The following is a 23,219-nucleotide window of genomic DNA, read 5'->3' on the forward strand; positions in this document are numbered from 1 at the left end:
CTGTGCTAATTAATGACCCCAGCTGCATTGATAACTCCCCTTCGCTGAGGAGAGAGAAGCGGTGGAGAAGGTGGCTGAGGAAGAAGGGAGAGGAGTAGAGCAGGAACAGAGCGAAGGGAAAGGATAGGATGTGAGAGATGGAGAAGAGAAGAGGATGAATAAAGATATGACCTTAAGAGAAGAAGAAGGTGAAGGAGAATTTGGTCTTTTCCATGTCACATACTGCTATCGTAGCACTGACAATGCAAGTAACCCTGAAACTCCTCCTAAAGGACTGCTCAGTGTGATCCGGATGTGATTTCTGAGGACGTGCGTTTGATTGCAACCTATGCTTTGCTAACTACTAAACGGCTGCATGTCGGGTAGATGTTAACAAAGTTAAACCCAAAGAGCATCTGGTTCAATTTGATGGAAAAAGGGAGCAATAAAGATCCTTGGTTGAAGGGTTTAAAAATTAACTGTGTAAACACTGTATGGTTTTAATAAGTGCTGAAACAAGCTGATGCAACCGCACTATATATGTGACAGTGTACAGTGCATTTACTAGTACAAAAAGCACTAGGCCTTCAACCTGATTGTAATTGTACTTTCTAATCCAGCAGATCTGATGTTGATGGCACTAAACTATGGGAATATTTACTGTAGCACTATCCTTGATACTTTGTGTATGTGTGTATGTGTGTCCTGCGAACTGCATGGAGCCTTTTACCAATGATGCTTCTCAATAAGGCAGACTGAGCGGGAGGCGGTAGTTCAAAATCACTTTGTTCCCCGCAAAAAGCTCTTCAATGGAATTCGATGGGGGAAAAAAAATGTCAAGGGATGCGCTGACAAATGAGAACAGCGCGCACACACACACACACACACACACACACTCACACAAACTCATACACACACATTATCAATGCAAACGGGTGTACAAACACTTGACTTTCTATATATTTCTGCCTTTTTTCAGACTCACAGACACACATTGTTATGTAAGCGCTGTTTAAGAGACACACATGGACTCAACTGGCATAAATGCACTTACACACACACACACACACACACACACACACACACACACACACACAAACACAAGCACTCATACATACTCCTGATATTGCTCCCCAGCTGTTGGTGTGTGGTGCGCCAAGCGGGACGCCCCTACACAGAAATGTCAGCGCGGCAGGGAGCTGGGAAAAGGGGGTTTGATCAATGGAGCCCCCTCTCAACGGCCACGCCGCTCCATGAGGCTCTTTGATTACATATTGCTTTGCTTCCTAATGAAGCTCAATTACTGGAGGAGAACGACTGACTGCTTTGCCCTGGAGTTACAGCGAATAATAGCCAGTCTCTTCTAACTCTTTCTTTCTGCTTCTCTCACGTCTTTCACCCCCTTGTGTTTTTTTTCTCTTTGACTGATTTGCTGAATCCTGCATATTTACAGCGCAGCTCTCTTGTTACCTTTTTACTTCACTTCCTGAACTCTGTCCTCCTCTGTCTGTCTCGCTCTCAAATTGTAATAAGGGCTTGTGTGGATAAAACAGGTGATTAACACTGAAATGAACATAGAGCTGCCTGACAAGCAGAGTCATCATTGACGTTTTGACTTGTTGGTCAAACATGAGGACAGGCAGGCAGCGTGGTTTAGTTCAGGGCAGCTCAGTTCACTAGAGTTAGTTCAACTGAAACACATTTGTTTCAATTAAGCATTTTCAACATCACGACTCGTGTTTTCACTCCCTTAAGTGCGTGTGATTAGTACTTTTAAAATACCATCATTTGGCATGTAAATTCTACTAAACGTGTTTCTAAGTATATTTGTGAGGTTTTCAACACAATTCTGAGACTTAAGGTGTCACTTAGGTGACAAATATCATGGATGTTTGCCACTCCTTTGTTTTATTGGTTTCACATTGATATTAATGTTTTTCCATCAAGGTCCATCGTGTTTGTTGTAAACAGAAAGTATAATGTTGCCATGGAGTCAGTGAATAAGCTGTTGGCTATGTCTGAACCGATTTTGTTCACTTTCTGTGCATGTCTGTGCATTTTGGTGAATCACCTCCACAAAATGTCAAGCTGCATTAGTTACTTGTAGTTTGGTGTAACCACGGATACAGACAGCAACCACTAGAATTACTTTTGTTACCGAAGAAAGATTTTTAATTATATTTATTGACTTTTTCACCGTAAATGGACATCAAAGATGTGCACATTTGGCAACAGTCAAGTTGAAATGTTAACTAAAATTCTTAAGAGCTCATTTAAGTTCAGTTCTGTCATTATTTATTTGTGCCATACCTTTAATTTCCCCGATGTGCCCTGAGCCCATGGCCAAAAGTTTATCCTTCCAGTCCTTTGACAACAGCCTCTCAATGCTGGGGGCCTCTGTTTGGGGGGGGGGGCAGAGGAGAGAGAGAGAGGGATTCAGTTGGCTGGCCAACATAACAATAAAGCTCATTTAAAGTCCATTTGCTGTAATAAAGGCAGCGGCAGCTCAGCCTAATGGCCGCATCAGCAGGAGAGAGTGAGAGAGAGAGCGAGAGAAAGGTGGAAAGAGAGAAGCTGAAAATCGAAAGAGAGGAAATCTGAAGAACGAAAACAAGTGAGCAAAAGAGAGAGAGAGAGAGAGAGGCAACGCAAGATAAAGTGAGAGAACCAAGTGCAGAGAGAGGCAGAGGAAAAGAGAGGCTTTTTCCCTCTCACCTGCTGCTAGAGAATCATTAGCCCTGTGGGCCCTGAGACAAAGAGGGCCTTAATGCACCCGCCACAATGGACACATTATCAGCTAGCGCTTTGTTTTCAACACACACTCCACAGACCCTTACACACAGAAACTCCGGGACACATGTGCACACACACTCAGATCACTAATTACCATCCCAACTATGGTCACACATGGATGTCACACACACATGGAGAGACTTGATCCTAAATGGGTGCACACGTATTCACTAATAGCCAAATCATACACATGCATTACACGTACATAGATGCTGCCATCCGCCCAGTCACCCTGTTGACTGGTATTGACATGAACAAAGAGAAATGATTAAACCATAGGAGAACTGACAGTGCAAAGCGCGACCATTTGTGTGTGCATGTGTGTGTGTGTGTATGTGTCAAAGTGTATTCTATTTACTAGGAGCCATCTGGGAACCAAGGCCTTGCTAAGGAAGGAGGTTTTACACTTTGAGAAGGGAGATTAACCCTATTATCCAACAGACACACACACACACACACACACACACACACACACACACACACACACACACACACACACACTCAAATGTAATCATATACTGTGAGTATAAATACACACACTGGCAATTGCTGACGGTAGGCAAAAAGTTTGTTTGTGCCTGGATTATCTTTTTTAACGACAAGACTGATTTAAGAAAAAAGTCTTAATCTTGTTGGTATGTGACAGCTTGCCTGCACACACACAGACACACACACATGCTGTGACACAAACACTAATGCTTTGCACAGAGAAAAAGAGAAAGAGAGAGAGAGAAAGAGAGATGTCCGGTGTGTTGAGTTGAACAGCTTAGCGCTTTTTTCACCACTAAGTGAGACACACTCAACAGCAAATCAAAGCACTTTTTAGCTATCATCCAAACATAAAAGGCAGTGCTTCTGCCTAAACTTTCTTTTCTCTTCATCCCTATATTATGTCCTGCCTGTGATGGAGGGAATGTAGAGAGATGAAGGAGAGAAACCACCTGGAAGATTTTAAAGGACACACGATCGCACAAGGCGACATGCAAGAGAGCCCTGTGGTTTGTCCTATATACTGTACCTCAGTTTGTGTTTGTATACATGTGCCTACAGCCTCCTCAGAGGCCTGAAGCAGGTCCTTTTCTTTGGCTTTAAGACAAGAGCATTTGCACTCCCTCAATTACAATAGGCACACATTCGCAAACACACACAGCGTGTTATCAGAGCTGAACTTCAAGCCAGTTCACCTCTCACTTTTTCTGTTTCTATTCCCACTGTCCTTGGGCCGTGACTGGTCTGTCCTTGTGTCTTTGATGCTGCCACTCAGCCAGTTAGTCAGCAATCAATGATGTGCCCTTATGTGTACAGTCAGAAGCCACCATGGTCCTCAGGGAATAGGTTAGTAGTGGGACGAGGGTAGGAGGACGTGGCTCGAGAATGAGACAGACGGAGAGTCTATTGCACAAACAGGGAGGGGGAAAAGACACATAGAAGGAGTAGAGAAAGAGTGTGCTTCTGTTTTTTTCCCCCCCGTGACAGCTGTCTCACCGTCACCCCAACAGGTGCTATTAGCCCCTGGCGCTCACTCTCTCTCTCCCTCCTTCTTTCCGTCTCTCACTCTCAACTCTCCCTCCAGCCCCCTCTCCCTCAACAATGACAGAGGCTTTTAAGCCAAAGAGCTTTGACAAGTGAGAGGGAACAACAAATGGCAGTGTCGCCTGTTCTCTTTCCATTGCACTCCCTCTCTATCTCCATCTCCTAGTTATTATTTTTATTTATTAACAGGGCTGCAGCCATTGTCCCCAGTGACAGGCTGGGGCCACTTTAACTATTAATAAAAGCCAAGAGGCTCTTTCATTGTGCGGCGAATGGCAAAATGGGAGGAAATGGGCAGGAGGATAGAGAGAAGAGAGAATAGAGGAAAGGGAAGAAGAGAGGATAAGAGAAGAAGAGCTGGCATGCTGTAGTTTTTACTGAGCTGTTGATTGATGTGGTAAGCACTATGAGGAATGAACCCCCTTCCTCTGTCACCTGTGATAAACTACAAACACACACTCTAAAGGAATAGAGGATACTGGCACATGCATACACATGCACAAAGTTAAAAGATGGACATGGTGAAACTGTGACCTCAGCAAAATATCAAACTCTCTCCCTTGCACTAGCTTCTCGTTGTGGTCATTTGGGCATCAATTTGGTGCATTATAAAACGGCCAACTGCCAAGTGCATTTCCTTGTTTTTGTCTTTATATAAGAATATGAAATATGGTCTCCATTATCTGACACTGCCCAACAATAGAGGCTTGCCTGATGCAAAAACAAGACTCTTTCCACTTCTCTCACATTTGAGGTTTTATTTGCTTCAGCATGGCAGATGGAAATGCACCTGATTCACATTTCTTGTTCTGCAGTGTTTCAAGACTTTTTATATAATTTGCTCGACAGTTGGATGGAAACACAGCAAGCATCTACTACTAATTACGGCCAAAAATCATAGAATAAAAATGGACAGCACAACACTTTCCATGAAAATCACAGAAGCTACTCCCTATTCCTCTGACATAAGGGATGCGTAATGTGTGTCTGTGGTAGGTGTGTGTATGTGCCCGTGCACATGTATATATGCGTACGTGTGTGTACGTGCATGTGTATGCAAGTGTGTGAGTGTTCTGTGAGGTAAGCGGGTGGTGTTTAGTGCCCACGCAAGGGTGTGGGCCATTTATTGCTGGGTGGGGTGTTAAGGGTGATGGAGGACACCCACCTTCCTGTTGAAAGAACTGAAGGGGAGAACAAAATTATTAAAAGAGGGAGAGAAAGGAACTACAAAGTCTATAGTCGCATGTAGCACAGACGTTGAGCAACTGCTGTGTGTTTTCAACTGCGTATGAACATATTTTTTTACCTTTCTCTTAGTTGGAACAAGGTTTAATGTGTTTTAAAAACCTTTTCTTGTTTTGACTGTCTGGGTTTAACTGCATGGTATGTACAGCTGTGAATCCCACTGTCATATTTTCAAGCCAAAATGCATTAATTCATCTAAAGCTGATGTTCTGATTCTGGTCCCATAAGGCTGAGAGGGATTCTGGGAAAAGCAGAGGTGGGGGAGGGATGCTGACAATAACTCTGAAATCGTCGGCTATTATTTTGGCTCATTGGCTCAAACGGAGTCAAGCTGCTGCCCTGCAGCCGAGCCAAAACAACCCTGTCCACCTGCCGAGAGAGAGAGAGAGACACGCACACAGACACAGTCTGCATGTGTGTGTGATAGAGCGAGCCCCCATCCGGCTTTTGGATCCACAGTGAGCTTTTGGTTCAGAAGCTGCTGGAGAGAGCACGAGAGAGAGAGAGAGAGAGAGAGAGAGAGAGAGAGAGAGAGGGGGAAAGAGAGAGAGGGAGAGAGACAGAGAGACAGAGATGGGAGGAGATTCAATCTCAGTCCAGCTTGCGCCGACCGACCTCACAAACAATACCATCTCTCTCTCCCTCGCTCACTTTCTATTTTTCACTCAGACATTTTGCCCTGAGTCACCACAAGCGGCCAACTCTATTTTTCCTATTATCTCATATTTGTGAAGACTGGAGACCTTTAGAGGAAAAGGGAGGGAGGAATGGTAAAGAGGAGGTAAAAGAGGAGGAGGGGGGTGTATGGAAAGAGAGAGAGAGAGAGAGAGAGAGAGAGAGAGAGAGCCCTCGGGTGTACAACAAAGGGGCCTCTGTGCCAGCGCCAGTCACAGCCGGGACTCAGAGGAGGGTGGAGGATGAAGGAGGAGAGCAAAGATGAGGAGGAGGACGGCCCACAGGAAAGGGCCCTGGCTTGGGACCCGTGGTTGGCCCTTATATCCCGAAAAACAGGCTCCACATTGACTTGGACCTTGGCAGTCATGGGGAGGGACCAGTTATTCCCTCCTCTCCTTCCATCTGCACCCCCACCCCCCCCACCCCCAAACCGAGAAGGGGTCAGCATTGAATAAGCAATTATACAAGCACTGGTGGAGTTTGACTAAGAGTGCCACCCTGAACACTGAAGTATTGAGATGGAAGGATAAAGAAAGAGAGAGAGTGTGATTAGAAGAGATGTAGTGAAAACCTAGACAGAATGAGAATATTTACATTTGATGTAGTTAAAGTCTTAGAAGTACTGGTGCTTTTTATTCACACTCTCCTAATTCTTCCACATATTAACTGTCAAACATAAAGCTGCTCCCTCTCAATGACTTAAGTGCCCTAATCAAACACAAACCTCTTGTTCAGGGTTATGCACAGTTAGAAAAAGAGGCTCCAGTATGAGATACCTTGAACATTTCAACAGTAAAATGTTACAACTTTAACCGACTGGGTCTACATTATCTACATGTTCAAAGGAGTTTTGGAGAAGCTAAATTTGGAAGAGGACTCCTCACTTATTTACACTCTCTTGATACTTGCGCTTTTCTTTTCAATCTGCCTATTCCCCTCACACCGACAGAGCCAACATACTCCATTACGAAATGATGATGTTGATATTTTGATGATCAATTCATGTCTAGTTGAGCTGGGCCATGTGTCTGGACACATTTTCATTGATTCCTTCTAAAGACCGTCCAATCGTTCCAAAGCGGAGGAGGGCGGTGCCAAGATTACGGGTAAAAAATAAATAAATAATAATTATATAAAAAATAAACAGGGCCACTATACTCCAGCTTGAGGGAGAAGACACAGATAGAGAGGGAGACGTATCAAAAAGCTTTTTGTCCAAGACCACCTCGCTCCACCACCTCCACAAGGTTAGCCGCTAAAAGTACCAATTACTGGCTTGTTGTTGGGGAGAACAGCGCTTGGCAACAGTTGCCGCGGTGGCCAGGCCTCTGTGTAAACACTAGAATCTCTCTCCTCCTCCTCCTTCTTACTTTCTAGCCCCCACCCAGTGCTCCTTGTCTCCTAGTGAAGCATAGTGTGTTTGTGTGTGTGTGTGTGTGTTTATGTGTTAGAATCAGTACCTGGTCTGCATCAACAGCTATAGTGACTTTTCATTCAGAAGCTGCTCCAAATTATGTTATAAATATACACCTAAACCAGTCAACAGGCCTGGGGGGAGGGATGCTATACACCAGCACACATACAATCACACATAAACTAAAATAATTTGGCACACACTAACACACTAAGCCACTTCTCAGAGTTGTGAGACTGTTATTCACCTTGCAAAGTAATTTCAGTTTATGGGTGAATCAATAGGGGACATATGGTCCCCCCTCCCCCAAAAGTACTGTGACAATCACAGATACATCTCCAAACACTTTTTGGGGCAACACACCTGGTATGAGAAAACTGCAAACACACACGGAATATCACTTGCCAAAACACCTAACGACTAACCACAAGGAGGGCTTTATTTTTGTCGATTCAAAGTTTTAGAAATAAGCTTCAAATAAAGGACAAATGAGTGTTTTTTTTTCCGCTCATGAAAATGTGAGGCAACTGTGCTGCAAAAATATATAAAAAAAGGAATTTAACTTGCGCAAAACAACAGATGTAGTGGAATCTTTTTTCATTCTAATATTAGGGAGTGTATGAATGTATAGCAACATGTTTCCATTAAATATGACGTTCTAAGAATAGGCCACAGCACATAAAGCGAAAATTTACAAGGGTGTCAGTCAACAGTTTAATAAATTGAAAATCCATTTATCTGAATACAGAGTTCTGCCCTTCACTCCACTGCCTTTTCCTAACAGATGGTGTTGTGGGTGCTTATGTCCAATTTGATTTGAACCAAACCCTCAGCCAATTTTTACACTGGCATGAAATCTCAGCCAGCCAGATCCACACACTGGCAGTCAGAAATAGCAGTGGAGAGGGCGCGACATTGTGAAAGAACGATGAAGGGCAAAATCTGGAGCGACATTCGAGAAAGTCGCAGAAAAACTTTCCTTGTTGTTTCGTTTCGCTTGTGTGTTGTTTTATTTTTTCCCTCACTCTCTCCCCTCCTCTGCATGTTGTTTTTGTGCCGAGCTGAAGAAATTAGCGATACTATCTTAATGCTGTGTTTTTGTGGGAGACAGAGAAACATTCCTTTCACAGGCACACACACACACATACACACACACACAGACATACACACCATTTTCCCAATTGCCTCTGTGACCTCCATTATCATTAAATGGTGTTTGATAGCATCTAGACATTTGAATCTGCTGCGGACTAATTTCAGCTTGGCCCGATAGCTGCTACCACTGCACCTTATTAGGGACAAGCTATGGGACCAAACACGGATCCCATTTTCATTTTACTGCCTCATTCTTTACAAGCTGACGAGACCAAGTGTCAACTGTGGCACTGATAACCACCAAATACTGACAGCTAATTGCCCAGTTAACAAACATAGTCTCATGGGAGACTTTTGAATAGATAATAGAGGATTACAAGTAACAATGTATTTCATGCTGTATTTAAAACTCATTCACTGTGGATCCTTTAAAAAGCTGCGATGACAACTATCCTAGAGCTGCTGACAGCTGAAAACCTTGTATCTTCTGAAGTCAAACTTTTAGAGAGCTAAGAAAAGCACCTTTGTACCTTTGTATCTATATGTCAGTGTTTTTAATAATAATTTGAAACCTAAGAGGTCAAAGATTTTTCACATGATGGAGCACCATGATGTAATTATTCAATTAAGCCATGCAAAATCCCTAAAATTAGATTTAGGCAACAATTACAGATTGAAATGAAATTTACAGACTCTTGAACCCTTTAGCCTTATTCCAAAGCTTGTTTTATATCAGTGACCTCTCAAAAGCCCACAAAGGAAGAAATAAAACCACAAATAATAAAGGGTGTTGCTGCAAATTCTGCTCTCTCAACCTGGTGTCAGGGTGAGGAGAGGGTTAAACAGTCGGGGCTGGCACTCTCTTAATGCACGCACATCTCTCCCTGTCAAAAGCATCTTGTTAAAGTAGGCCAAGGCATGCGTATCGGTGTGTATCAGTGCATGTGTGTGTGTGTCTTACACAGGGGCTTGGGCTGCTGTAATGGAAAATGACACTTGCAATCTGTCTCGTGGCAATAACCCCTCTTCAGTGCTCTTGTCTCCACTCCACACACATGCACACACGCGGACATGCACGCGCGCAATGTCTCTGTCACTGAAGCAGCCCCCGGGCCGTCCTTGTCACTGCGCAGCTTTATTGCATCACTTTAACGTGACAACAAAAGAAGACATTGTGTATCGGGCCTGCCATGTATAGGAGGGGAATGGACCCATGCATTAACTACGTGAGAGAGTGTGCAGGCACAGACACACACATACACACACACACACAGAGTGTCGTGTTTTCTCTGACATTTTTCGTCTGCCTGTCAAAGCAATGACTGAGAGACAGGCAGAACAGCGAGACATTTCTGACACACTAATGCTGCTTTGCATGTTGGTAGCCTATTCAAACAGGCCTGAGCTGTGACTTTAACTTCCGCTGCGCGTGTGTGTTTGAGTGTCTGTGCATGTGAGACTGATGGGTAAAGACTGTTATTTCTGATGCTATCATAGTTTTGGCCCTGCGTTGGCTGTTTGATTGACAGTTGGCTGGGCTTTAGAGTTGCTTTGCTTTGCCGGGCAGCAGAGGCGGGACCCGCCTAGTCCAGTTAATACATACGCTGTTGACAAGCACAGACAGACACACACATGCACGCGCACACACTTCTCCCTCTGTTTATGTGTCTGTTGGAGTCTTGATATCTGTCTTTGTCTTTTTGTCTTTCTTCTCTATGTGTGAACATTTGTTCCATCTGTGTGCTGATCGGCTTGAGGCAGAATGCGTTGTAAAGTCTTAAGAATAGCCCACATTGTCCTGTGTGCTGTTCAAAGATAGGGCGACAGACATGTGAGAACCATTAGACCAATGGCAACAACAGTCCAAACAGCAGTGGAATGCTCTGCTGACTAGCATGTGTGTGTTTGTGTTTGTGTGCCTGATGTACTGGAGCCTTACGAGTCACTGTGCTCCAATCATTCACTCACGTCAGCATCTCTTCCTGTAAACCTTTTCCTGCTCCTCAGTTTTCTTTGCAGGGTCACATTGTTTTAAGACGAAGAAAAACAAAAGTTTAATTCGTTGATGAGATTTGCTTCGTCAATAACGGCTGATGCTACTGGTTAGGTCACAGTTAGATCACTTAGCCATCTGTGGCCAGCAAATCTGAGGGGTAGAACTCACACAGATTTAATGATGATAACAGAGTTGGTTAAAGTGCACACTGTAGTGAGAGTGAATTAAAATAGCTATATTTAAATAGGCACATAAGTAAAAGTACAGTTGATTACATAAATGTTGAAGTGCTACAAAAAGCAAAAACACAAAAACAACAGGCACAAAAGGACACTTCACCTATTTTACACACAATTTCGGTTTACTTGGCATGGGGTGCATTAAACAATATTGGAAAACAGCTGAACTGTCTTCCATATATTGGAGAAGGTTTTTAAACCAAAACAATAAAAATAGTGGATGCAAAATGCATGAAGTCATTGTGACATTACAGGGACTATGTTGGCCTATTCTTGAGAGAAAGAGAAAGTCTGAAAACTATAAAAGTGGTGGACTTTTGGGATGGCATGGGAGGTCTAATCAAAGATACTAAATGTAGCTCCACAAATTTCATGTGCGACATCAGTTCTTTAACTAACAGATGTTTTATTCAGTTATCACAGGAGCATGAACATTTTATATGCGCACTGACTAATGTGTCAGTCACAAGCACAACTTTGGATTACACACTTTTTCACCACAGTAAATAATTTCACCACAGTAAATAATTAGCACGCACACTTAATGGTTAGTCAAACAAATTCCAAGGATAAATTTGTTTAAATGATAAAAATTGACTGAAGTAAAAATGTATAATAATGTACAATAATTCCTGATAAATTTGGTTTATTAAATCAAACTTGACTCCTAAATTCAACACATCCTGTTTCTGTTTTTCTTGAATCAATCCTGTGTTAATCTGGTCTTTCATATTTCTATCAGAAGTTAACAGTCTTACTCTCTATTTTAAATAACATTTACATTTTAGACTCACAGATTCTTTACATCGGTGCTTCTTTTCTTCTTGAACATTTATGGTGGTCTTTGACCCTTTCCTCCTCCTCCTTCTATCACTCCCCTGACAAGGCACCCATGACTCTTTGATTGGGCTAATTGTACATACTTAACAACATTTGGCTCAGCGGAGACCACAGTGGGGTATGATAACCTTGGCCATAACCTTGTTAGCATAATTAAACAAACACTTATTAGGGCGAAATACAGTTCAATCAGTATGCTACAAAGAGGGTGGAGCTCCTGCATTTTTCTGTGTTTTCATATAGTAAACTGATACCCTGGGGGAGGGGGGAGTGAGACAGAGCCGTCAATGTTAGAGAGTGTGTCGGTTATATTTGCGTTTGGGTGTAAGACTGTGTCAGACAAACCGTAATGACCTAACAAACAAATGTCCAGTGTCTCAGTGTGGACGGCTCCTTCATCCAGCATCACAAGACTGTCTAGTGTGAAGCTTGAAAACTTGAGTTCAATTTGGGAGGAAAAAATGTGTGTTTAAGCATGTGAGAGAGAGAGAAAGAGAGAGAAAAGTAGGAGAGATAGGCAGTGAGCAGGAGACAGATAATGTATCAAAATATCTGTCAGAAGGAAATGATGGATGGTGGAATGTTTCCCCCAATACACTGTGTTTGTGTGTGTGAATACGGAATGAAACAAGACACCAGCATCACCTCACTGAAGCCCCCGTACACAGGCAGGAAACTGCGAGCTCTACCCACATCTCAAGAAGCCTTAAATAGCAGTTACACATGACTTACACACCACACTTCATTGATATTCATAGTTAATCATCAATATCCCAACAAATTGCAACAACAAGAATCCACATTCTAAATTTAAGCAACTGTTAGGTGGATAAGGACTGTGAGTGTAGGAATGGAGTCGGTGCCAATAAAATGGTGACGCAGGCATGCACGCACAGAAACACACACGCACGCACACAGACAAAAACACACACAGATCACAAACCTAGAAAGTGAACATTTTATAGTTTTAATGAAGCAGGGAAGGACAAGTAAAGTAAGTAAGAGCTCCTGACAGGTGTGTATTATACTGCATGTACACTTGTGTGTATGCTGACAGCAGACAGGGCAGGATGGGGACTTTGGAGAAAACAGAGGAAGAAGTGAGTTTATGCAGTGCATAGAGGAAAGAAGGGAGGGGTTGAAGTTGAAGAGGTAGAAATCATGTGTTGCCTTAGGAATGGTGAGTTTGTCTAACCGTAAACACAGTTACAGGCCAAGCTTATATAAACAAGCCATAATGACGTTTTTTTTTTCACTGAATACAGAAGCAAACCTATTACTGCCCGTTAAAGAAAATGCGCTGTAAAAAGTAGAAGGAAAAAAAAGGTGATGAAATGTACAATTTGTTTGACAGTTGAATTGTGTGTTTACTTTCAATGAGAAAAACAATTAATTATTTTAGGAATAAAATATTTTTGACAAATAATCTCTCACTCATATTCCTTCACGTGAAGTTCCTTCTGTTTACTATAAATGATTAGGTCTAGTTGTCCAGGTGAGTCTATAGCAGTTCTGACTATGTATTAATGATCGCTGTAATACCGTGCTATTATGCCCCTTTTGGAAAGGCTACAGAAACACACACCTGGGTTACAGACAACACTGGCGTACAGCAGCTGATTTGCTTTGTGGGTATTTCAATGAGCCAAGAGGCCCGTGTATGTGTGTGTGCGTGTGCATGTTACCGTGTGTGTAGGCCTGCATCTGTGTGTATATTTGGATGTTTGAATATGTGTGTATGTGTGTAAGTGTGCATGTGTGTGTAGGTGACAGCTCCAGCCCCAAACTGACTGGCATCTGGCGGTGGCAGTTGTTTTAACAGCTGAGCTGACAGCATTAATCCGAACGCACCCAAATCAAAAGGAGACAACACCTGTTCGCTGCTCCTGAGCCCAGGCGAGGAAGAGATGAGGGGAGAGAGGCAGGGAGGGAAGGAGGGAGGAGGGAGAGATGGAGAGTGAAGCATGAATGGAGGCTGGGAGTGAAAGAGATGGAGAGGGAGTGACTAGAAGCAGGTGGAGAGAGTGACGGGGACAAAGAGAGGTAGGGAGAGAAGGATAGAGGGAAGGTGCCACAGAAGAGAAATAGAAGCAAAGATAGAAAGCAAGAAATAAGAGGGAGAAAAGAGAGAGAAAGTGTAAAGATGAGGCAGGAAAAAGTAGGGGATGGTGGTGATGGTAGTGGGGGGGGTATGAGAGTGGGCATGCTGCCAGGCAACACACACGGCACTCTTTCCTCTGAGCGAAGCGGAAAGGGGCAGTGGGCCAAACACGGAGGGAGGGTGAAAAACACAATGAAGGGAGGGGGGGGGGAGAGGTGAATGGATGAAGAGAGGGATCCCAAAAGGAGACAGACAGAGAGAGAGTATGGTTAGCGCGGAGGATGGGCTGGGGGGGCTGGCATCAGGCAGGCCGACAGAGAAGCAAAGGCGATCTTTCCAGTGTAGCATCAAAGGTCTGACATGAGTGGCGGGTGAAGACCGCACTGCTAGCCAAGCAGCAGCAAAGGAAAGAAATGCAGTGAGGGAGGAGGGGACCGAGATGCTTGTCTACTCCAACATCTGGCTCAAATAAGGCTGGGCTGCATTGTGGGCTAGGGGTCATGATCCCTGAGGCTTACAACATAGACACTACCACTTCATCAACAGGAACCTCCCTGTGACCATCCAGCCAGGGGTTAATTAATATAGACCCTGTAGCTTCAAAGACTGACAGACTGATTGACTGACTGGCTGAATAACTGGCTGTGTGACTAGCATTATGGCTGACTGGCTGATGCATTTTAGGGCTGGCTACCTTGCTAGCTGAGTGGCTGACATATTGAAAGATGGAGTTACTAGAGTTTCTGACTTGTTGCAAATACTTATGCATATGCTCATGTACTTGTATATGAGCAGAATCTAATAAGGCCTACGTATGCAGTGACATACATCATTAAGGCACCTTCATATCTGTGCGACTCATTACGTTCTGTGCTGGACACAGCTAACATAGGTGACAGAAGACTACTGAAAGCACATACACAAGTAAGTACACACTGCAAAAAGAGCCAAAAGAGCTTGCATGCAGTCTATTTAAAGTACATCACGGCCTACAGTACACTTACACACTTGCCATGAAGGTGCCATCAGAGTGTATCAAAGTGTAAATCTTAAAATATAGGCTGCATAAACACATTTGTGCACGTGAGGAGTTTGTCCTACATACTACAACAGGACACTAGTACTACAGCTATAAAATGACCGATAAGTTGAACTGACACATCTCTAAAGCCTTCCACTAAAAAATGTCCATGCAAACTTTTACTATACATCTTATTAGTAAGTGTAAATTATTATGTTCCAAGAGTTTTATTGTGAAGCTCTTTGTCCATAGAGTTGTTTACCAATAAACAATATTTATACCTCAGCACTATTAATATTAAAGCTATAATATCCACTAAACTTAATAAATGGAGTGTAACAAAACTGTTTTTGAGCAACACACACTCTGTTTATTGGGTCCACCTTGCTCAAACTAAGGCAGTTTCTTAATCTTTCATTCATGATGCGATTGAAAATGCGATTAAAACAAGTCAGTTATAGATATAATAAGCAACTACAACGAAGCTCAAAATCATTCCACTCTGCTTTCTGAGTTCTCCCACTTTGTAGACTTTTAGAGATAAAATCTCTGCACTGCCACCAGTGCTGTTCAAGGCTTCACAGTTTTGGAATGTAAACGTTCTCCATACTGTAGCTTTAAATGAGGTAATCTGATCACTTAATTTTGCGGCAGCTTCTGAATTATTATTAAGTTGCAGGCCTTATTAAGCTTTAGGTCAAGGTAAGCTTTAGGTCATGTTGGTTGTACTAAACTATTCTAGTCTGACTTCACAAGGCATACAGTTTACCTGAAAAACCCAGAGTTGGAACTACTTAGAAATGTGCATGCAAACTTTTACCTTTTTTGTAGAGCCAGTGTAATCTTTTTTAGAGTGTAGAAATGTCTGGAAAGCTTGCAACAAAGTGATACCTGTTTGACTGTGGCACAATGTCAAGATGAAAAATCAAGAATTTCATTTCAAAGTGTGACATCCACCTACACACAAAGTAACTGCAGGCATGTTAGTAAACTACTTATTGAATGTTGAAGTTATCAGCTAACTTGACAATTCTACTTATAAAGTGAAAATGTTTGAGGGTGCAATCATTTGACCTTTTTCTAAGTGACTGAACTTCGAACACCAATTCTTTTTCCCAGAATGTTTTGTCGCTCATTGAAAACTTTCAAGATTTTTCAGCTGAATTTCATATCCTTTTGATAAAATAATTGAAGGGACAATTGAAAGTCTGAGAACTTTACACAAAACTCATTAATCTTGCAGGCATTTTGGAGCATAAAAACATTCCTCTGTCTCTCCATGGGAATGGGAGAAAGGACCCAGCATAGAAAATAACAGAAAAGGGAAGAAAAACAACAACAACAGGGTGGGTAAATGAAAGTTTATGAGGAAGTAGAATAGATAAATCATGGATTCCACTGATTTGGTCATGGGACATTGTGCTGAATGGAAGTGAATGGGTAGATGCCAAAAGACTGGGGCCTGTCTAATATTTGAATGTCAGTGACAGGAGGTCTTTATGTGGGACAGTCTGACTCACACAAATACACACGTACACACACACAGACAAATTCATGGTGCGTTTCAGACACACAGGAAACACACAAGTACTTTCCTATTGCAAAGCAATCCACACACAACACTCACTCTCAACCTGCTTCATCACCAGGTATCAACACACACACAAATACACACATCCACACACAAAACTGTACTGTGGGCACAATAGCCAAGCTATGGAAGGCCTGGCTGATTCATGAATCCAAGGCCTTTGTCCTTAACTTAATGCCACGCTAGGAGGCCAATAACACACCCAGACACACACACACCATGAGGAAATCCACAGGACCCTCTCTTCTCTCTAAGCACCTTTATGCCGATGTATTAAACAAAAGCTGAGGCACTACTCCCCCCAACACCAAAAAAAAAAAAAAAAAAAAAAAAAAAAACAGAGACACACATGCACACTATTCATCTCCTTAATATCGCTCATCTGGATTGGGAAGAATGGAGGAAAGGAGTTTCATCCCCACTGATTGTCTTGTGCGAGGCTGGACAGAGAATGCCACGTTGAAAAGCAGACACAAAACAATTCAATAAGAAAAGTGACTTGAATGAGCCTTTCATCGAGCCAACAATGGCCGGCCCCACAATAGGCCTCAGGTTCACCCCATGACATTGCCTGTTTCTCATACCACAAAAAGAGGGGGAAAAAAATGACTTGATTTGGATTGTGAGCCATGTCCATGATGATTTTACCCCCATCTATTACAAATGCAGGGAAGTTCACTGACACAATGACACCTAGGTAACTAGAAGCAACAATAAATAAAAAGGAACTGGTTTTCTTAGATAAACAACATGACCTAGGGGCTCTTTGCTTGCTTCAAAGTAAGTTTTATTTCTTTCTCTAAGCAGTGGATGTTTGAATCTTGCCACTGAAGAATTTGGTCTTCTGTGCCAGGTCCCTGAATAGAAGGAGTAGCATAAAATAACACGTGGAGTTCAAATGTCCTTAGTAATGGCGTATTTTGAGCCCTTTAATTAGAAAACAGGAAGACAAAATCTAGCTTTTTTCACTTTCCTGAACTTTCTTTCCCGCTTTTTAGTGTTTAAAGAAAAATCTCTTTCAACCTCCCCCTCTGTTTCATTTCACTCGCCTTCCTTTTCCCAGCGTGAGAAGAATGATGGTGACAAACAATGGCTGTGAGAGTCCTGCTGCACTTCATGTTAATTTATACAACTAACTAATTACCGACAAAGGGTGAAAATCACATAAAGATGTTTGCTTGCTCCCACGCTATTGGCTGTGAAACTCCGCCTGTATATGTGTGCATGAGTATGTGTGTCTGCAGTCTGTAAATCTGCAAATTCCCCTTAGGGATCTGTGCTTAGAAGTTGCAGATCCATGTGATGACTTCCAAGGGTTGTATATGCCATTGTCGATGTTTATAGTATGTGTGTGTTTGACATAACCCCCCAGATAGCAGAGAGCAGAAGGATTAGGCAAAGGGAAGAGGAGGGGGTGAACTGATGGACGGATGAACGAGAGACTGCCTCAGTCCCTTCACTTCTATGGCTCTATTTTTCTCTCCTTTTCTTTCTCTCTCCCCTTTTTCTTCTTGGCAGAGAGTATCCGCCCTTCCTATTGTCACCCATTGGAGTGTACAGAGGCGTGAGGGAGCTCCGGCCACTGCGTGCTTGTGTGACACAATGGCCTCGCCTAAGTGCTGTCCTATAAAATGCCTCAGCGCTCTCTAAAAGCAAGCCGTGGGTTCCCCTCCCTGTCTTGAAAACAGATGAAGTGCTAAGCGTGCATGTGGGAGCGTGTGTCCGTGAATGTGTGTTGTGTGACATCTGTCATTGAGTTGGCATTTTCAGTATGGAAACCAGTGCCTGGGAGCAGCAAGTATGCTTAGCCATAAAAACACCATTTTCACTGACCTTAAGGTGGCTGGTGTGGCTGTAAACCTGCAAGCTCTGTGTGTGTGAGTTTGTGTGAGGATGTACATGTCTCCTGTTTTCCTGCACATGTCCATATCAAGGCTGTAAAGTGTAGAGACAGGGGTCTGACCCCTAAGCTGCTCCCAGTAACCAACAAACAAAAAAAGCGTATTACTACTTGTTGACCCCGGAGCAGGCAAGTCTCACCTAAGACACAGTCAGATAAAACATTAGACTATGTCGTCTCTTTCTTTCTTTTTAACCCTGCATGCAAAAGGACACAGCCAAATCTTTACATTGCATGAATGCATCATGCATTGCACAATTTAGGCCACCTCAAAGGATAAAGATAAAGAAAATAAGAAAACCATTTCTAGCAAGCCCCAGTGACAGGTAGCTGTAGCTGGGTAGCAGAGGGTCAACAGACGGGTCTAGAGATGGAGCTCAGCTGGCACTTAAAGGGAGCCACTTACAGTCAGAGCTGCTGCGTAGAGAGAGGAGAGGAGAAGAGAGGCGAGAAGAGGAGGAATGAGGCTGAGTGTCTGGTGAAAGTCCAGGGCAGTGGCGGCACTACTCCAGGGGACGAGTGGAACATCTGTGCCCCATTTAGTGATGTTTCTCCTCCTTTGAATTCCCCTCTTTCTTCTCTTTTATAAAGCAGCTTCTATCTATCTATCTATCTATCTATCTATCTATCTATCTATCTATCTATCTATCTATCTATCTATCTATCTATCTATCTATCTATCTATCTGTCTAGCTGTCTAGCTGTCTAGCTGTCCGCCTGTCTGTCTGAGGTGCACGTCCAAGCTCCCAGAGCTGGGCTAATATATTATTGTTAGGCCTTGCTCTAAAGCTCAGGGGTCAGAAGGGGCTAAATGGTGAGTCCAAAGGAACTGTCCAGCCCAGGTGTGTGTGTGTGTGTGCACGCTTGTGTGTTTAGCAGGTGTGTATGACTCCTGAATGCGCAGTGATCTCTCTTGGGTGCTAGCACCGACTTGCCTCTCGACCCTATGCCTCCCGCGATGCTCTGCACTCTGCTGTCATTATTCTACGTAATGACACACACACACACTCAAGCACGAGCCTCTCGCCCAGCATCCTTACGCCTCAAGTCCACACAGACACACATAAAAACAGAAATACATACACACCAGGCGATGTCATGACATTCATATCTTCGCTGTTACTTCCTGTCGCTTCTAAAGAATTTATTAAGGATGCTAGTTGTGCATGTGTGTATGTGAGTTAGTTTGTATCTTGAGGGTAGCAGGTGGCCAGTGGAGTAAGACAGGAGATGAATGGAGAGAGCATGGGAGCGGTGGAGCATGGTTGGGCCAGGCCATAGGGGACAACACGACTAGTCATTTATTAGAGGCCAGCACATATACACAAACACCCCTACACACACCTTGTATGCATGCAACTAAATGCTTCCTCATGTGCGCACACATTCCATCACAAGCACGTTTGCAAATACAAATACACATGTATACTGTACATGCTCCCAAAGGCTTAACAGTGCACACACACGAATACACACACTGACCTAGTATCTAACACTCTCCATTCATCTAGCCTAAGTAGAGCAACACTAGCCACAGACACAAAACTATATATTTCAAAGTTATACTTACACTGTGTGTGTGTGTGTGTGTGTGTGTGTGTGTGTGTGTGTGTGAGATGTGTAGCTCAGGGCCTTCGAAAAGCCAAGCTTCTCCTTCTGTTTCAAGATGTTTATTGTTTTCTGACCCATTTTGTGTCTTTGGCCCCTCATTCACATCCCTCCCGGTGTTAATGGTCGTATACTTTAAATGTGTGTGTGTGTATGTGTGTGTGTGTGATTGATCCAGCTGGAAGCAGTGTGTGTGTGAGGATGTGTGTATGAGAGAGAGGCAGAGAGACACAGAGACCAGTAATATTCCAGGCCTTTCATAATGATTAAAGCCTTCATTAAATTTTCATCCCAACCTGCTGTTTGCTGCTAATGGCCTTTGTGAGTCACACAGCCAAACAATAGCTAGCTGGGCACAGAAAAGGGATTTCTATCTTGCGTTCAATACTGCCCATCGTAGTTTCTATTGTCCCCCCCCTCCATTTCCCTCTGCCTCTCTTCATCTTCTCTCAGCGTCCCTTTTCTTCCTTTGCTCTCTTTTCTATTTTCCTTTCTCTTCTTGCTTGGCCTGAGTTTGCGTGTGTGTATGTGTGCTGGGTCTGCAGGCGCTGCGGCCTTTTGTTAGCGTGTTTCATTTAAACGTAGGGCAGATAATGCTCCGGATTGGTTTGGATGCTGCACCACACTGGCTTTCTGCTAATGGGGTCTGTGAAGACACTGGTCTTTTTCTCCTTGCTTCACTATCCTTCGCTTCCTCCTTGTGTTTTTCCCTTCTGACTCTCTCTACCTTCATCTCTCTCATTCTCTCTCTACACTGGCTGACTCATAAAGATCCATTATTGTTGTTTTTTCCTGTACAGCCAGTTCATGAGGTCCAGTGAAGCAGCGAACAACCCAAAACACACCTCAATTACAGCTCAGCTCGACAAACAGGCCGTTTTTTTCCCCCTTTTCCCTTTTTTTTGTAAAATGTGCCACAACAGGCCTCTCTATCGACTGGGATAAAAACAACCAGACGGCAAGAGCTGACCAGCAGTCTTGGCTGCTTTGAAAACCTTACAGTAAAGCCTGCAAAATAAGGTTAACACAACGCAGCTTGAAATGAAAGCCTGTTGATGTACTGGGGAAACACATAGACTCACAAGTACACACATGCACTTACACTTAAAAGACAAATATGCAGCTGCACTGTTCTTTCACCTTTTGGGCACAGTGTCATTACAGTTCACAGAGATGTTTGAATAGAAGTCTTAGTGCACAGCAGTGCTGGATTTAGAAGCTAAAGGCAGAGTATAGAGGTGTAGAAGAGGAGCTAGTGGTTGTTTTACCTTGTGTCTACTTTAGAAGTCTTTGTGGGTCCACTCAAGAAACAAGACCTGACCCAGGACCCTTTTTAAAACTGACCTCCTCCTTGTGACCCATGTGAAATATTTCTCCACCAATATAACCCAGTGTTATTTACTTCTTCCATCTACCTAAAGGAAATGGACACCTGTTGGTGTTATCACGATGACATACGTTTCGTAGTAACTTAATCCTCCATTTGTCTGCCCAGTGGAAATCAGTCTTGGCCATGGGCTAATTTTATCTTTTTTCTTGACTCCAACTGTTAGCCTAAGGCTAAATTTGAGAATGAAATGTTGAGGCTAATCGAGCTTAGCTATGTAGCCCTGGGCAAAAATCTGGTTTAGCCTCTTCAGCAGTCTGTGAAATCTTTATTTAAGGGCTGAGAGAGCATTATCCCACTGGCTAAAAAGGTAGTTGAAAAGGTGATAAGCTGTATTTAACCCCTGACTGATTATTCAGAGCATAACATCTTACTGTAATGTAAGCGTCTCCACCTTGAAATTAAAGCTGGGAGACATTTGGCAAGTTATTAAAATATCCAAGTATGTTTGCAGGCTTTTCACACACTCAAGCTAACACTACACTACACACACACACAAACACACATATCTTATTTGTCAGATTGTGATAAATATGCAAAGCATGGTGGACAATAGGCCCTAACAGCTGATGCTGTCTGTCTGTGTGCTGGAAAAACAAAGGCTCGCCTCTCATCTGAATGTGTGTGGGTTCGTAACAGAGGGACAGAGTGATAGAGCCATAGAGAAAACACGATAAAAAGAAAGAACTAGAGCGAAAGGGACAACACAGTGCGATAAAAGAGCGGCGGTGAGCCAGGGAGATGGTGGGGTGTTTCAGATCACACATCTGGCTGCACAAGCATCTCCCTTTCATCACTGACCTTCTGGCTCATTCTTGATCATCTCTTCCATTTTGCGTTGTTTCAGTGTGTCCACCACGTCTGCCAGGCTGCCCTTGCGTCTCTCTGGGGTCCCCACGGTGCCCGTAGCTGAGACCCCATCGCTGCAGGGCCGTCCCCCTCCTCCGCCTTCCTCTTTGCCTGGTGAGGTAGCATTGTGCTGGGCGTAAGGACTCAAAGAGCTCCCCTTAGTGCCATCCTGGTCCTGGAAGGAGGAGAGAAAGAGATAATTATTAGTTTCAAAAATCACTTTAAAAGGAGGTGGGGATGGATCTGGCATACACCCACTCATTATCTCCATCCTCCTCTCCTTCTCTTGGTTTCTTTATACTCTCCATCTCCCCTTCTCATAGCCCAATGCAACCAACTTTCATCTCTGGCCAGTTATTTCTAGTTAGGGCATACTACTTTTTCTCTCGCTTTCCCTCACATCCTCTGAAATCTGCATTTGACTGACTTGGAGGTACTTGACAGAACAGGCACATGAAACAACAGCAAAAGACGCACGCTCTAAGAGTCACACTAACTCTTCATTACAAAGCTTTCGACGCCTCAGCTTTGAGGGACGTCCAATGCTACTGCACCAAATCCCAAGCCCAAGTTTGTGTGCTGCGCTACTTTTGTCCTAAGATTTGTGACAATTAATGCTGAGGATGCAACTTCATCAAACCAAAGCCACAACAACAACAACAAAATCACACCAATGATCGTCTTTCAAAAAACAAAGCTTTGGAGCAGTGTCAAATCATTTCCATAGACTTCTGAAAGGACTGAAAGGGGTAAAAAATTCACAACAGACCAAAAAGCATTCAGCATGACAGACACAAAATATAATATATACAGCTGAAAGTAAAGCTCCATTGCTTTTGCCAAGCTGTCATCATGAATAATTATCTTGCTGTCTTGTGTCTAAAGTTTACTTGCCTTTATCATGTTCAGTTTTGACCTTTAGTTAAACGCTCAAAATTACATTTTTATAATCC

The 23,219-nt window shown here is 43.2% G+C and overlaps 1 protein-coding gene across 11 annotated transcripts in view; it reads right to left on the reverse strand.

The window, feature by feature from the left end:
* sox5 (SRY-box transcription factor 5) overlaps positions 1-23,219 on the reverse strand; it is a 206,959-nt gene that overhangs the window by 42,499 nt on the left and 141,241 nt on the right. For 9 of the 11 annotated variants that reach the window (XM_067490294.1, XM_067490293.1, XM_067490290.1 and 6 more), the window contains exons 3-4: positions 22,219-22,441; positions 2,290-2,376 (exon numbers count right to left, since the gene is read on the reverse strand). In XM_067490294.1, the coding sequence (XP_067346395.1) occupies positions 2,290-2,376; positions 22,219-22,441 (310 nt within the window). The remainder of the gene's footprint in view (positions 1-2,289; positions 2,377-22,218; positions 22,442-23,219) is intronic. The other 2 variants (XM_067490298.1, XM_067490295.1) reach the window with 1 other exon arrangement.

The sequence above is a fragment of the Channa argus genome, chromosome 21, assembly GCF_033026475.1.
Source record: "Channa argus isolate prfri chromosome 21, Channa argus male v1.0, whole genome shotgun sequence".
NCBI lineage: Eukaryota > Metazoa > Chordata > Actinopteri > Anabantiformes > Channidae > Channa > Channa argus.